Below are 15,171 nucleotides of genomic sequence, written 5' to 3'. Positions count from 1 at the left end.
TAAACTCTTCTCAGGACACCTGTCCCTTATCCCACAGCTGCTCATTTCTTTCTTTCCCTTTTTTTTAGACCTGCAAATCTTCCCTCAGCCATGCTAGTCTGTTCCCTTCTTTTCCTGCTTTCCTACACATGGGTTCTAGAGGGTACACATTGTATGGAAAGCATCCCTAAAGATCTGCCAGGTCTGTTCTGCTCCCTTGTCCTTCAGGGCACTTTCCCCTGAGGGGCCCCATTGACTAAATCCTTTAAGAGCTGGAACTTTGCTTTTCTAAAATTCACAGTCCTGGCTTTACTCTGCCTGATCCATATCCCTCAGGACTAAGAACTTGACCAGTGAATGGTCATGGCAGCCCAGGCTGCCTCCAGTCTTGGTATCTCTGATTAGCTCATCTGTGTTGATGACCAACAAGTCCAGAAACATTTCTTCTGGTAAGGAGGGCTGGACTAAGGCCTCAATCCTTCCTAAAGGGAAGGGTGAGTTTCTTGGGAGAACTCAGCAGTGCCCTTTCAAGACAGGGCACTGCCTCCCCCTCTCACAGGGTAAAAGCCATAATAAACCATCTGTTTATGAATGGCCTCAGACACTTGAAGCTTCAAACTGGAATGACTCAAAGCCCAGAAGTTTAACCACAGAAGGTGATGGTCTCTCATGATCTCAGTAAGAGACAGACACCAACTCTTTCATAACACACACCAGTGGAAGAGATTTGCACAGGTAATCTTACATCTCTTTAGATGTGAAGAACATTGAGTAAAAGTAACTTCACACAGGAATTCAGCCACACACAGAGTGCCAAGCAGATCCTGGTCCCAGGAAAGGAGGTGTGCCCCTGTTCCACTCAGTCAAGACACTACAGGACTTTCACACAGTAAACCAGGTTTATTCATAATTTTTAGAGTTCCAGTTAAGGAAGTTTGCATGCAGACTTCTTGTTTGCAGGTGGCTTTCTTGCCAGTGGGAAGGGGAACCTGCCTGCAGGTTCCTTGGATGAAATGAGATGAATCTAACCCTCCATCAATGTATTTGTGGAGCAGAACACAGCACAGCAGAGGCCTGTGTCTTCCCAGATTAACTGGATTATGGATCACTTCATCCTTGATGTTCATCAGTCTTCTGGTCAGCATCACTGCACCATTTCCTCCCCAGACTTACCTTTTCATCTGGGCCTTGTGAAAGCAGTCCTGCTGTAGTCCTCTGCATTTCATGATACCAAAGCTTCTCCCTGGTAGCAGATTTTATTCTTTTATTGAATTGTCAAATTCCCACCTCCAGGCACTCCCTAAAAATTCTTCCCAAGGGAAGTACTTCCTGGTTTTGTGCCATTCTTTCCCAAAATTCCTGCACCTGAAGTGTTACAAACACCTTGCAATTGCCATCTGCAGATGCAGCTGTCAGGAGATGTGAGAAGGTCACTCCCCTACATCACTGCTTTACAGAGACAGAGCACACCCAGGGCCTGTGTGGAAGTAGGGCCCAGTTTCCCCTGACCTGCCTGGGCTCCATCTCAGCCTAAAAGTCTCAAAAGAACCATAGAGGCCTGATAGCAATTCCATTGACCTCCCAATTTTCCTGAATGCTTTATCAGCTGTACCTTGAAACTGGAGAGGTATGCCCACTCACCCACTAGCTAGGGCAAAGGAAAATACAAGGACTGTCTCCACACAAGGCATTCAGGTGTTCTCTTTATTTTAGTTTTGCTCTCAGGGGTGTCCAAGTTCACAATATTAAACTTTATAACTTCAACAAAACACAGCATGAGGCTTTCTGAATATTCCATGCATCACAGACATCATTCAAGTAAACGTTATTATACATGGGGTGGCAGTCCTTAAGCAGAAAAAGAAAGACAATGCTCAAGCTCAGTTTAGAGAGTAGTAGGAGAAAGGGAAAAAAGGAGAATGCAAATGATCTAATACAAATGGAGAAAATCACGTGGGGACAGCTTTTTACTCCCAACAAGAAAGCACTGTATACGGGAACAATAAGAGCACCAGCATCAATCTCCTTTTTACCATTTCATGTCGATTCTGCCCTTCAGAAAATGCTCTCTGAAGGGCTTATGGAGTTGTCATGAAATATAGCCAAAGGAAATAAACATTTTTAAAAAACTTTGTACAGTTATAGTAAACCAAACACCATTTGTTCTGTTACATTTCTGTATTTCAAGGAGACAGAACACCGAGCACTGCTTTATAGGGCAAAAAGAATATTTTGTCATACATTTTACTGCTCTTCTCTGCCCTGGAGAGGATGAGACCCCTGTACTCAGAGGGTCAGAAAACTCATCCTGCCAGCTGAGCTGCAAGTGCCTGCATTGCAGAGGTTGGGTGGGAGCAACTCCACCAGGCAGCACTGGTGAATCATATGCATATGCACACTGGCTGTACTGACTGACGGACTGACTGACAGACAGGAAACCAAAGCACATGGAACCCACACATCTCAGAGAGAGGCATTCAGAACCCAGGGAAGAAAGAGCCCAGTCGTCAAACAACATTGTGAAACTGTACTCTCAATCTATTTTCTTTCCCGAGCTGGGAAATTTCTAAATTTTATCAATGAGAAGATGGATCATAAACTGCAAAATTGTGCCCTGGTGTCCCAGATGAGAAGAAAAGCACCACTGTCTTGTTGGACAGAAAGAGAGACAACAGCATAGCTGGAGAGGTAACCCCATTCTTAAACGCTCCCAGAAATGACCATAAGAGGTGAAACATACTATTGCCTCAGCGTGAGAACATGAGATCCTTGTCTTTCCTGTCTGTGTTTTGGAGTGGAAGAAAATATTTATTCTGAATTAGAATTTGCAGGAAATTAATCACACCAAATGAAAATACAAATTTAGTCTAGAGGTACTACTGCCACGTGCTGCAGGCAGGGTATCTTCCTCCCAAGGGCCATGAAGCCTCTGTCTGTTCCTACCCCAGCTAGTTGAAGGAAAGAGCATTGAACTGTCCTGCAGAGAGAGTGCCAGCATTGTCTGGGGCCATGTCCTCGGTGCTGACAGGGACAGCGGGGAAATCCTGTTCCTCATCGGGGCCCTGGCCCACGGCGCAGTGCTGTGGGGGCAGGCTGGGCAGGATGGGCTTGAGAAATCTGAACTCGCTGTTGCCCGAGCCCGTTGTGAGGCTGATCTCGTAGCAATAGGGGCGGGGCAGGGTCCCTGCGGCGGCTGCATCGGCCAGGCCGCTCTGCAAGGTGTCGGCAGCATAGAGCACATGGCCGGCCTTCAGCTCCTTCCTCCGGCACACCTTGCGAGCCAGCAGGACTGCGGTGGAGATGAGGAAGAGGAGGGAGACAAAGACCAGGGCAAGGATTAAGTAGGTGGTCAGGGAGGCGTCCTGATCCTCGGTGGCCGGGCTGCCCTGAGGGAGGCGCACGTCGGAGAAGTCCTTGAGCAGGAGAGCGCTCAGAGCTGCCGTGGCTGAGAGCGGGGGCTGCCCGTTGTCTCTGACCAGCACAAGGAGCTTCTGCTTGACGCTGTCTCTCTCTGTCACCGGCCTCCTCAGACGCACCTCGCCGCTCTGCAGGCCCACGGAGAAGAGCCCCGGCTCGGTGGCCCTCAGCAGGTGGTAGGAGAGCCAGGAGTTCTGTCCCGAGTCGGCATCGACGGCCACCACTTTGCTGATGAGGTAGCCCGCCTCGGCCGACACGGGCACCAGCTCACTGGAGGCCGGGCTGCTCTCCTGGGCCGGGTAGAGCACGAGCGGTGCGTTGTCGTTCTCGTCCAGCACCACAAGGCGGACGGTGACGTTGGCCCTGAGGGGAGGAGAGCCCGCGTCAGAGGCACTGACCGTCACCTCGCTCTGCCTCAAGTGCTCGTAGTCCAGGGGCCGCAGCACAAACACGTGTCCGTTCTCCGAGTTCACCGAGATGCAGGAGCACCAGGCCCGCTCTGGCCCTTGCTCTGCTGCCAGCCAATAGGTCACCTTGGCATTCAGCCCCACGTCAGCATCTGCAGCGCTCACGGCTCCTACAAACACCGTGGCGACGTTGTTCTCACGCACGTACATGGTGTAGGAGGTCTGGTTGAAGACGGGCGCATTGTCATTGACGTCCGAGATGTCCACGGTGAAGGTGTGCGTGGTTGTGAGAGGGGGCGAGCCCGCATCTGCTGCCGTGACCCTGAGCATGTACTGAGGCGTCTCCTCGCGGTCCAGCGCGCTCACTGTCACCAGCTCGTAGTAATTCTTATAGGCTGGCCGCAGGGAGAAGAAGAGCTGATCCTCCAGGGCACAGGAGATCTTCCCGTTGGCACCAGAATCCCGGTCCCTGACCGTGAACAGGGCAACCACCGTGCCGGGCACTGTGTTCTCGGGGAGGGGACTGCTGAAGGAACTGACCACCAGCTCTGGGGCATTGTCGTTCACATCCACCACCTCCACCAACACCTTGCAGATTGCTGAGAGCCCTCCACCATCTGTGGCTCTCACACTGAGCTCGTGGGTTTGTGCTGCCTCAAAGTCCAGAGGTTTTTTGAGTTTAATTTCACCATTTACGGGATCAATCACAAATGCTGAGTCCCTCTGTCCCACTGCCTGGCTCAGTTGATAGGAGATATCCCCGTTAATTCCTGCATCCTCATCAGTTGCTAGCACAGTCAGAACCAGAGAGCCTTCTGGCATGTTCTCCAAAACCTGCCCTGTGTACACCTCCTGCGTGAAGACGGGGGCATTGTCATTTACATCTAGAATGATAATTTTCACTTCAGCAGTGCCAGTCCTTGGAGGAGAGCCCCCATCCACGGCAATAACACTGAACCCTATCTCTTCCTGCTCCTCTCGGTCTAGTGGCTTTTCCAGGACCAGTTCAAGATACTTCTTGCCTGTATTGCGACTACCATAGGAGACACTAAAATACTCGTTCTCGGGAGAGATGCTGTATGCCTGGACTGCGTTGCTGCCAATATCGAGGTCCTGAGCCACCTCCAGTGGGAAAAGTGATCCCGGATCACTCTTTTCCACGATCTTAAAAGTGACTCGTTCGTCGGAGAAAATTGGCGAATGGTCATTGATATCGTCCAGAGTCACCTCGACCCGAAAGAACTGGAGGGGGTTGGAGAGGAGCAGCTCGAAGGGGAGCATGCAGGTGGCGGACTGGGCGCACAGCTCCTCCCGGTCCAGCCTCCCCGCCACGACGAGGCGGCCGGAGGCGCTCTCTAAGCGAAAATGCTGCCGGCCGTCCTCCGAGAGCAGGCGGGCGCGGCGAGCCGAGAGCTGCGCCGGCGTCAGCCCCGCATCCTCCGCCAGCTCGCCCACCACGGAGCCGCTTTCCGCCTCCTCGGCTACGGAGTAGCGGATGGGCTCGGCGCGAGCGAGCGGCAGCCACAGGAAAGCAGAGACACAAAGCACTTGCCTTGCGAGCGCCATGGCGCGGCGGCGGCGGATGCTGCGGTGTCGGTGTCGGTATCGCGGCGGGTGTCGCGGGCGATTCCCCGCGGAGAGCGGCGAAGTGCGGGGCGGGCGCCTTCCCTCGCTGGCTGGGATTCCGGCCGGCGCTCCGTAACGCAGCCGGGGTGTGCCGGCAGCGGGTGACACGGGGCAGAGCTCGCTGCCGCAGCCGCTGCCACCTCCGCCCGGCTGAGCTGTGCTGGTTTAAGCTGAAAAGAGCTGGCTCTAAGCTGAACTGGGCTGGGCTGAGCTTGCTCGGGCTGTGGCGCTCCGGGCTCGGCCGCCTCCGCTGCCGCAGCCGCTCGGCGCCGCCTTGGCCGAGGGCACCACCCAGCGGTGCGCGCTGGGACTGCAGCCGCCGCCGCCCGCAGCCCGCGCTGCCGCTCGGCCCGGCCCGCGATGCCGAAGCCACCGGGACACCCGGCGCCAGCAACGGAACGCGGCCTTCACCAGGACAGCCTGAAGACGATTCTCAGCCCGCAACGGCTAAGCGCCTTTCTCGACAGGACAACGTGCTCTGAGACAGGGAGTTTGTAAAAGCATGGACGTGTCAATGAATACTCTCCCGCCTGCATCCTCACGCTGGGTGGTTATTCTACCCACCCAACTTTGCTTTATTCAAGGGATATAGTGACGAAAAGACTCGCAGAACCTTGGGAAACCTTGAAGGAGCTTTCCAGTAAAGAACGTATCTGCAAAATTTCTCTCTCCACAAAAGGAGGTATGGTCTTCCCTTTATTACACTTCTACACATTCTTTTAAATTGTTCAACTTGGTGGTTTAGCAGCTTTCAATGTTAAACTGTGTAACTTTAGCACAATATAGTGTGTGGGAGGCTTTCAGGATATTCCATGTATCACAGACATTATTTAAAGCACCAATTATTCTAGTAGGGTTGGAAGAACTTCTCAAGAGCAAACAACAAAATAATGTTCAGTACATTGCAGAGAGGAGAGGAGAGGAGAGGAAGAAAGGGCAAAAATGGGAATGCAAACCCTCTATCACAAAAGGATTTACTCCTGTAGAGACAGCCTTCTTCTCCCAAACAGAAAGAACTGAATTCAGAAACAAGAATGAGAAGCAAAATTCAAAGTCCTGTTCTCAATTCTTCTTGTTTCTATTTTCAGAAAATTATCTTTGAAGGACATGTGACATTTTCATGCACACAAGGACAATCAATATGTGTTCATGACCCTCTAAAGCCTACCCTAAGACATCTCCTGCTGCTGTATTTCAAGACAATCTGAAGGGGACAGAACACAAAACCCACCCATGGGCTAAAGGAAGATTTTGTTGTGCTTTTTCCTGTTCCTGCCTGCCCTGAAGAAGATGAGATCCCTGTACTCATAGGGTCAAAACAGCCTTTTACTCTGCAGAGCTGGAATTGTCAGCATTGCAATGGCTGGACAGGACAGATTCACTGTTTCACTGGGCAGAATTACTGAAACATCTGCAGAGGCACAGTGGTTTTGCAGGCAGAAATACTGAGAAGAAAGTGCAACCCACAGAGCCCATGCATCTCAGGCAGAGACATCCAGAATCCCAGAAAGAAAAATGTGTTTGCAAGCACAGCATCATGACACACCATTGAGAACCACCTTGCTTTTCTGGGAAAGGGACTTTGTGTCCTTTCAGCAAGCATGAGACCTGTCTATGCAACTGTGCCAACGAGCTGTAAAAAGAATAACAATCCAAGGTCTGTTCAGACAGCAAGAGATACAAGAGAAAGGTGGAAGTGCATAAGGAAAGCCTATTAAAAGACTGTGACAAAGGAGAAATATACCATTATCAGAGGGAGAGAATCAAAGTAACAATTTTACCTAACTTGTGTTTTTGGAGAGAAAGACAAATTTTAGTCTGACTTAGAATTTGCAGGAATTTGCCTGGCCAATAGGGAGCATATTTTCTCTCAAGAAATCATTGCTGCAGAGAGGATCGCCTCCCCACATGGGCCATGAACGCCCTGCCTGTGCAGCCCCCAGCTAGTTGAAGGAAAGAGCATTGAACTGTCCTGCAGAGAGAGTGCCAGCATTGTCTGGGGCCATGTCCTCGGTGCTGACAGGGACAGCGGGGAACTCCTGTTCCTCATCGGGGCCCTGGCCCACGGCGCAGTGCTGTGGGGGCAGGCTGGGCAGGATGGGCTTGAGGAATCTGAACTCGCTGTTGCCCGAGCCCGTTGTGAGGCTGATCTCGTAGCAATAGGGGCGGGGCAGGGTCCCTGCGGCGGCTGCATCGGCCAGGCCGCTCTGCAAGGTGTCGGCAGCATAGAGCACATGGCCGGCCTTCAGCTCCTTCCTCCGGCACACCTTGCGAGCCAGCAGGACTGCGGTGGAGATGAGGAAGAGGAGGGAGACAAAGACCAAGGCAAGGATTAAGTAGGTGGTCAGGGAGGCGTCCTGATCCTCGGTGGCCGGGCTGCCCTGAGGGAGGCGCACGTCGGAGAAGTCCTTGAGCAGGAGAGCGCTCAGAGCTGCCGTGGCTGAGAGCGGGGGCTGCCCGTTGTCTCTGACCAGCACAAGGAGCTTCTGCTTGACGCTGTCTCTCTCTGTCACCGGCCTCCTCAGACGCACCTCGCCGCTCTGCAGGCCCACGGAGAAGAGCCCCGGCTCGGTGGCCCTCAGCAGGTGGTAGGAGAGCCAGGAGTTCTGTCCCGAGTCGGCATCGACGGCCACCACTTTGCTGATGAGGTAGCCCGCCTCGGCCGACACGGGCACCAGCTCGCTGGAGGCCGGGCTGCTCTCCTGGGCCGGGTAGAGCACGAGCGGTGCGTTGTCGTTCTCGTCCAGCACCACAAGGCGGACGGTGACGTTGGCCCTGAGGGGAGGAGAGCCCGCGTCAGAGGCACTGACCGTCACCTCGCTCTGCCTCAAGTGCTCGTAGTCCAGGGGCCGCAGCACAAACACGTGTCCGTTCTCCGAGTTCACCGAGATGCAGGAGCACCAGGCCCGCTCCGGCCCTTGCTCTGCTGCCAGCCAATAGGTCACCTTGGCATTCAGCCCCACGTCAGCATCTGCAGCGCTCACGGCTCCTACAAACACCGTGGCGACGTTGTTCTCACGCACGTACATGGTGTAGGAGGTCTGGTTGAAGACGGGCGCATTGTCATTGACGTCCGAGATGTCCACGGTGAAGGTGTGCGTGGTTGTGAGAGGGGGCGAGCCCGCATCTGCTGCCGTGACCCTGAGCATGTACTGAGGCGTCTCCTCGCGGTCCAGCGCGCTCACTGTCACCAGCTCGTAGTAATTCTTATAGGCTGGCCGCAGGGAGAAGAAGAGCTGATCCTCCAGGGCACAGGAGATCTTCCCGTTGGCACCAGAATCCCGGTCCCGGACCGTGAACAGGGCAACCACCGTGCCGGGCACTGTGTTCTCGGGGAGGGGACTGCTGAAGGAACTGACCACCAGCTCTGGGGCGTTGTCATTCACATCCACCACCTCCACCAATACTTTGCATATTGCTGACAGCCCTCCACCATCTGTGGCTCTCACACTGAGCTCGTGGGTTTGTGCTGCCTCAAAGTCCAGAGGTTTTTTGAGTTTAATTTCACCATTTGTGGGATCAATCACAAATGCTGAGTCAATCTGATCAACCCCTTCATTGAGTTGATAGGAGATGTGCCCATTAACTCCTGCATCTGGATCAGTTGCCAGCACAGTCAGAACCAGAGAGCCTTCTGGCATGTTCTCCAAAACCGTTGCGATGTACTCCTCCTGTGTGAATTTGGGAGCATTGTCATTTGCATCTAGAATTAAAATTTGAATTTGGGCTGTGCCACTCCTGGGAGGAGAACCTCCATCCATGGCAATAACACTGAAACTCATCTCTGCCTGTTCCTCTCTGTCTAGCGGTTTTTCCAAGACAAGTTCAAGAGACTTCTTGCCTGTATTGCGACTCCCATACGAGACACTGAAATACTCGTTCTCAGGAGAGATATTGTACTCCTGGACTGTGTTGCTGCCAATGTCGAGGTCCCGAGCAACCTCCAGTGGGAAACGTGAACCCGGCTCGCTCGTTTCGGGGATCCTAAAACTGACTCGATCTTCTCGGAAAATAGGGGAATGGTCATTGATATCGTCCAGATCTACCTCAACCCGAAAGAACTGGAGGGGGTTGGAGAGCAGCAGCTCGAAGGGGAGCATGCAGGTGGCGGACTGGGCGCACAGCTCCTCCCGGTCCAGCCTCCCCGCCACGACGAGGCGGCCGGAGGCGCGCTCTAAGCGAAAATGCTGCCGGCCGTCCTCCGAGAGCAGGCGGGCGCGGCGAGCCGAGAGCTGCGCCGGCGTCAGCCCCGCATCCTCCGCCAGCTCGCCCACCACGGAGCCGCTTTCCGCCTCCTCGGCTACGGAGTAGCGGATGGGCTCGGCGCGAGCGAGCGGCAGCCACAGGAAAGCAGAGACACAAAGCACTTGCCTTGCGAGCGCCATGGCGCGGCGGCGGCGGATGCTGCGGTGTCGGTGTCGGTATCGCGGCGGGTGTCGCGGGCGATTCCCCGCGGAGAGCGGCGAAGTGCGGGGCGGGCGCCTTCCCTCGCTGGCTGGGATTCCGGCCGGCGCTCCGTAACGCAGCCGGGGTGTGCCGGCAGCGGGTGACACGGGGCAGAGCTCGCTGCCGCAGCCGCTGCCACCTCCGCCCGGCTGAGCGGTGCTGGTTTAAGCTGAAAAGAGCTGGCTCTAAGCTGAACTGGGCTGGGCTGAGCTTGCTCGGGCTGTGGCGCTCCGGGCTCGGCCGCCTCCGCTGCCGCAGCCGCTCGGCGCCGCCTTGGCCGAGGGCACCACCCAGCGGTGCGCGCTGGGACTGCAGCCGCCGCCGCCCGCAGCCCGCGCTGCCGCTCGGCCCGGCCCGCGCTGCCGAAGCCACCGGGACACCCGGCGCCAGCAACGGAACGCGGCCTTCACCAGGCGAGCCTAAAGACGAGGCGCAGCCGAGAAGGTGAGAAAAGCCTCATTCTTTAGCAGGAGAAATCACACAGGCATGGGCCATGATGACATAACTGGTATGCCAATGAACACTGTACTGGCTGCATCTGCACACGCAGGAACTGTACCAACAGTGCTTCAGTCAAGGGATACATTGAGAAATAAACTCGCAGAAGTTTGGGAAGTCTTGAGAGGTCTTTCCCAGAAAGAACGTCTCTAAAAAGATTTCTGTCACCACAAAATCAGTCAGAGTGCTCTCTTGATTTCAGTCTAACACCTTTTTTCACTTTTTAATCACTTGGTTATAGAAATTTACTATATTAAACTGTCTAAGTTCAAAACATCATATCGTGAGGAAGGTGATCAGAGTATTTCTTGCATCACAGACATCCTTGAAATAACCTGTTATTCTAGATGGGGTGACAGTCCTTCTCTAGAGCAAATGGCTCAGTACAGAGCTCAGTACATTTCAGAGTAGAAAGGGCAAACATGGGAATGTGGATACTCTGACACTAACACAGAAAATCATGCATGGACAGCTTTTTAGTCCCATCAAGATGTCTTGGGATTCAGGAACAGCAATGAAAAGACCTATCTCAATGTCTCTTTTTAAGTTCTTCTTTATTCTTCATCCCAATAATACTCTTTTAATAATTGTGGCGTTTTCCTTCACTGCATTCAATGACAAAGAACGTGTTTGTACAAGTCTGTTCATTTACAGTCTACCCTAAGACTTTTTGTGCTCCTGTGTTTCCAAGGCAATCCCGAGGTGACAGAACACCCAAGCCCTTCTCGTAATCCAAAGGAAGATTTTGTTGCACATTTTGTTGTATCTCTACTCTAAGCTAGATAAGGAAGATGAGACTGCTGTACCAACAGTGTCCAAATCACATCATTCCCTTCAGAGCTGGCACTGCCTGTGTTGCAGTGGCTGGGTGGGAGCAACTCCCTGCTTCACCAGGCAGCACTGCTGAAGCACCTGCAGATATTCAATGTCTGCATGGACAAATAATGAGAATGTCAAGAAAGCAAAGCACACAGAGCTCACATCTCATTCAGAGACATCCAGAGCCCAGGGAAGAAAGGGCCTAGTGCCAACTAGACATTGTGACTCAGTAGTCATGACTTCTTGCTTTCCTGAAGCACAAAAAGGGCTTTTTGCATTTCAGTAATGATGGGACTGGTAGGGCACCCAGTGACATTTTCTTAAAGCTCAGAATAAAAGGATCCACTGTCTCCTCAGGCAGGAAAAGAAACAGGAGCATTGCTGTAAGTGCTAACTACACAATTAAAGCTTGCAGGAAATGGAAGTAAAACAGTCGAAACACAATGGTAACGAAGAAAAAGAATCTTGGCTTCTTTTCCTTCCTTCTTTGTTTCTTGGATAGGCAGATATTTATTTGGAATAGAATTTGCAGGAAATTTGTTGCACCAATTGCAAATACAGATATACGCAGGAGGAAACATTGTCATATGCTGCAGGAGGGATCGTGACCACCCAAGAGCCACAAAGCCTCAGTCTGTTCCTACCCCAGCTAGTTGAAGGAAAGAGCGTTGAACTGTCCTGCAGAGAGAGTGCCAGCATTGTCTGAGGCCATGTCCTCGGTGCTGACAGGGACAGCGGGGAAATCCTGTTCCTCATCGGGGCCCTGGCCCACGGCGCAGTGCTGTGGGGGCAGGCTGGGCAGGATGGGCTTGAGGAATCTGAACTCGCTGTTGCCCGAGCCCGTTGTGAGGCTGATCTCGTAGCAATAGGGGCGGGGCAGGGTCCCTGCGGCGGCTGCGTCGGCCAGGCCGCTCTGCAAGGTGTCGGCAGCATAGAGCACATGGCCGGCCTTCAGCTCCTTCCTCCGGCACACCTTGCGAGCCAGCAGGACTGCGGTGGAGATGAGGAAGAGGAGGGAGACAAAGACCAAGGCAAGGATTAAGTAGGTGGTCAGGGAGGCGTCCTGATCCTCGGTGGCCGGGCTGCCCTGAGGGAGGCGCACGTCGGAGAAGTCCTTGAGCAGGAGAGCGCTCAGAGCTGCCGTGGCTGAGAGCGGGGGCTGCCCGTTGTCTCTGACCAGCACAAGGAGCTTCTGCTTGACGCTGTCTCTCTCTGTCACCGGCCTCCTCAGACGCACCTCGCCGCTCTGCAGGCCCACGGAGAAGAGCCCCGGGTCGGTGGCCCTCAGCAGGTGGTAGGAGAGCCAGGAGTTCTGTCCCGAGTCGGCATCGACGGCCACCACTTTGCTGATGAGGTAGCCCGCCTCGGCCGACACGGGCACCAGCTCGCTGGAGGCCGGGCTGCTCTCCTGGGCCGGGTAGAGCACGAGCGGTGCGTTGTCGTTCTCGTCCAGCACCACAAGGCGGACGGTGACGTTGGCCCTGAGGGGAGGAGAGCCCGCGTCAGAGGCACTGACCGTCACCTCGCTCTGCCTCAAGTGCTCGTAGTCCAGGGGCCGCAGCACAAACACGTGTCCGTTCTCCGAGTTCACCGAGATGCAGGAGCACCAGGCCCGCTCCGGCCCTTGCTCTGCTGCCAGCCAATAGGTCACCTTGGCATTCAGCCCCACGTCAGCATCTGCAGCGCTCACGGCTCCTACAAACACCGTGGCGACGTTGTTCTCACGCACGTACATGGTGTAGGAGGTCTGGTTGAAGACGGGCGCGTTGTCATTGACGTCCGAGATGTCCACGGTGAAGGTCTGCGTGGTTGTGAGAGCGGGCGAGCCCGCATCTGCTGCCGTGACCCTGAGCATGTACTGAGGCGTCTCCTCGCGGTCCAGCGCGCTCACTGTCACCAGCTCGTAGTAATTCTTATAGGCTGGCCGCAGGGAGAAGAAGAGCTGATCCTCCAGGGCACAGGAGATCTTCCCGTTGGCACCAGAATCCCGGTCCCTGACCGTGAACAGGGCAACCACCGTGCCAGGCACTGTGTTCTCGGGGAGGGGACTGCTGAAGGAACTGACCACCAGCTCTGGGGCATTGTCATTCACATCCACCACCTCCACCAACACCTTGCAGATTGCTGAGAGTCCCCCTCCATCTGTGGCTCTCACACTGAGCTCGTGAACTTCGGCTGCCTCAAAGTCCAGAGGTTTTGTGAGTTTAATTTCACCATTTATGGGATCAATCACAAATGCCAAATCAGTCTGTCCCATGGCAATGCTAAGTTGATAGGAGATGTTCCCATTAACTCCTTCATCTGGATCAGTTGCCAGCACAGTCAGAACCACAGAGCCTTCTGGTGCGTTCTCAAGAACCCTTCCAATGTATACCTCCTGTGTGAATTTGGGAGCATTGTCATTTACATCTAGAATTCTAATGTTTACTTTGGTGGTCCCAGTCCGGGGAGGAGAGCCCCCATCCAGGGCAACCACAAGGAAACTCATCTGTTCCTGCTCCTCTCTGTCAAGCGGCTTTTCCAGGACTAGTTCAAGATACTTCTTGCCTGAAATCCCGGTACCATGGGAGACACTAAAATTCTCATTCTCGGGAGAGATGTTGTATGCCTGGACTGTGTTGCTGCCAATATCAAGGTCCCGAGCAACCTCCAGTGGAAAACGAGAGCCTATTTCGCTCGTCTCCAGAATCTTAAAACTGACTTGATCCTCGGGGAAAACTGGCGAATGGTCATTGATATCCTTCACTATCACCTCGACCCGAAAGAACTGGAGGGGGTTGGAGAGCAGCAGCTCGAAGGGGAGCATGCAGGTGGCGGACTGGGCGCACAGCTCCTCCCGGTCCAGCCTCCCCGCCACGACGAGGCGGCCGGAGGCGCGCTCTAAGCGAAAATGCTGCCGGCCGTCCTCCGAGAGCAGGCGGGCGCGGCGAGCCGAGAGCTGCGCCGGCGTCAGCCCCGCATCCTCCGCCAGCTCGCCCACCACGGAGCCGCTTTCCGCCTCCTCGGCTACGGAGTAGCGGATGGGCTCGGCGCGAGCGAGCGGCAGCCACAGGAAAGCAGAGACACAAAGCACTTGCCTTGCGAGCGCCATGGCGCGGCGGCGGATGCTGCGGTGTCGGTGTCGGTGTCGCGGCGGGTGTCGCGGGCGATTCCCCGTGGAGAGCGGCGAAGTGCGGGGCGGGCGCCTTCCCTCGCTGGCTGGGATTCCGGCTGGCTCTCCGTAACGCAGCCGGGGTGTGCCGGCAGCGGGTGACAGGGGGCAGCGCTCGCTGCCGCAGCCGCTGCCACCTCCGCCCTGCTGCTCCGTGCTGGTCTAAGGTGAAAAGAGCTGGGTGTAAGCTGAACTGGGCTGGGCTGAGCTTGCTCGGGCTGTGGCGCTCCGGGCTCGGCCGCCTCCGCTGCCGCAGCCGCTCGGCGCCGCCTTGGCCGAGGGCACCACCCAGCGGTGCGCGCTGGGACTGCAGCCGCCGCCGCCCGCAGCCCGCGCTGCCGCTCGGCCCGGCCCGCGATGCCGAAGCCACCGGGACACCCGGCGCCAGCAACAGAACGCGGCCTTCACAAGGACAGCCTGAAGACGATTCTCAGCCCGCAACGGCTAAGCGCCTTTCTCGACAGGACAACGTGCTCTGAGACAGGGAGTTTGTAAAAGCATGGACGTGTCAATGAATACTCTCCCGCCTGCATCCTCACGCTGGGTGGTTATTCTACCCACCCAACTTTGCTTTATTCAAGGGATATAGTGACGAAAAGACTCGCAGAACCTTGGGAAACCTTGAAGGAGCTTTCCAGTAAAGAACGTATCTGCAAAATTTCTGTCTCCACAAAAGGAGGTATGGTCTTTCCTTTATTACACTTCTACACATTCTTTTAAATTGTTCAACATGGTGGTTTAGCAGCTTTCAATGTTAAACTGTGTAACTTTAGCACAATATAGTGTGTGGGAGGCTTTCAGGATATTCCATGCATCACAGACATTATT

General features: G+C 54.6%; 3 protein-coding genes across 3 annotated transcripts; all 3 read right to left on the bottom strand.

Moving 5' to 3' along the window:
* Positions 1-1,651: 1,651 nt before the first annotated feature.
* LOC132334311 (protocadherin beta-4-like) lies at positions 1,652-5,398 on the bottom strand. The gene has a single exon (XM_059860269.1). It carries the CDS (start codon positions 5,367-5,369, stop codon positions 2,928-2,930), a length of 2,442 nt encoding a protein of 813 aa, XP_059716252.1. The 5' UTR covers positions 5,370-5,398; the 3' UTR covers positions 1,652-2,927.
* A 1,090-nt stretch (positions 5,399-6,488) lies between these two features.
* Positions 6,489-9,842, bottom strand: LOC132334319 (protocadherin beta-15-like). Its single transcript, XM_059860281.1, has one exon. It carries the CDS (start codon positions 9,812-9,814, stop codon positions 7,373-7,375), a length of 2,442 nt encoding a protein of 813 aa, XP_059716264.1. The 5' UTR covers positions 9,815-9,842; the 3' UTR covers positions 6,489-7,372.
* A 432-nt stretch (positions 9,843-10,274) lies between these two features.
* On the bottom strand, positions 10,275-14,289 carry LOC132334325 (protocadherin beta-15-like). The gene has a single exon (XM_059860286.1). It carries the CDS (start codon positions 14,281-14,283, stop codon positions 11,842-11,844), a length of 2,442 nt encoding a protein of 813 aa, XP_059716269.1. The 5' UTR covers positions 14,284-14,289; the 3' UTR covers positions 10,275-11,841.
* Between the last annotated feature and the right edge of the window lie 882 nt (positions 14,290-15,171).

This window comes from Haemorhous mexicanus, chromosome 15 (assembly GCF_027477595.1).
Source record: "Haemorhous mexicanus isolate bHaeMex1 chromosome 15, bHaeMex1.pri, whole genome shotgun sequence".
Lineage (NCBI taxonomy): Eukaryota > Metazoa > Chordata > Aves > Passeriformes > Fringillidae > Haemorhous > Haemorhous mexicanus.
This window is presented reverse-complemented; position numbering and strand designations above follow the sequence as displayed.

Coding starts and splice junctions, on each gene's coding strand:
- LOC132334319 (XM_059860281.1), bottom strand. CDS start 9,814: ATGGCGCTCGCAAGGCAAGTGCTTTGTGTCTCTGCTTTCCTGTGGCTG.
- LOC132334311 (XM_059860269.1), bottom strand. CDS start 5,369: ATGGCGCTCGCAAGGCAAGTGCTTTGTGTCTCTGCTTTCCTGTGGCTG.
- LOC132334325 (XM_059860286.1), bottom strand. CDS start 14,283: ATGGCGCTCGCAAGGCAAGTGCTTTGTGTCTCTGCTTTCCTGTGGCTG.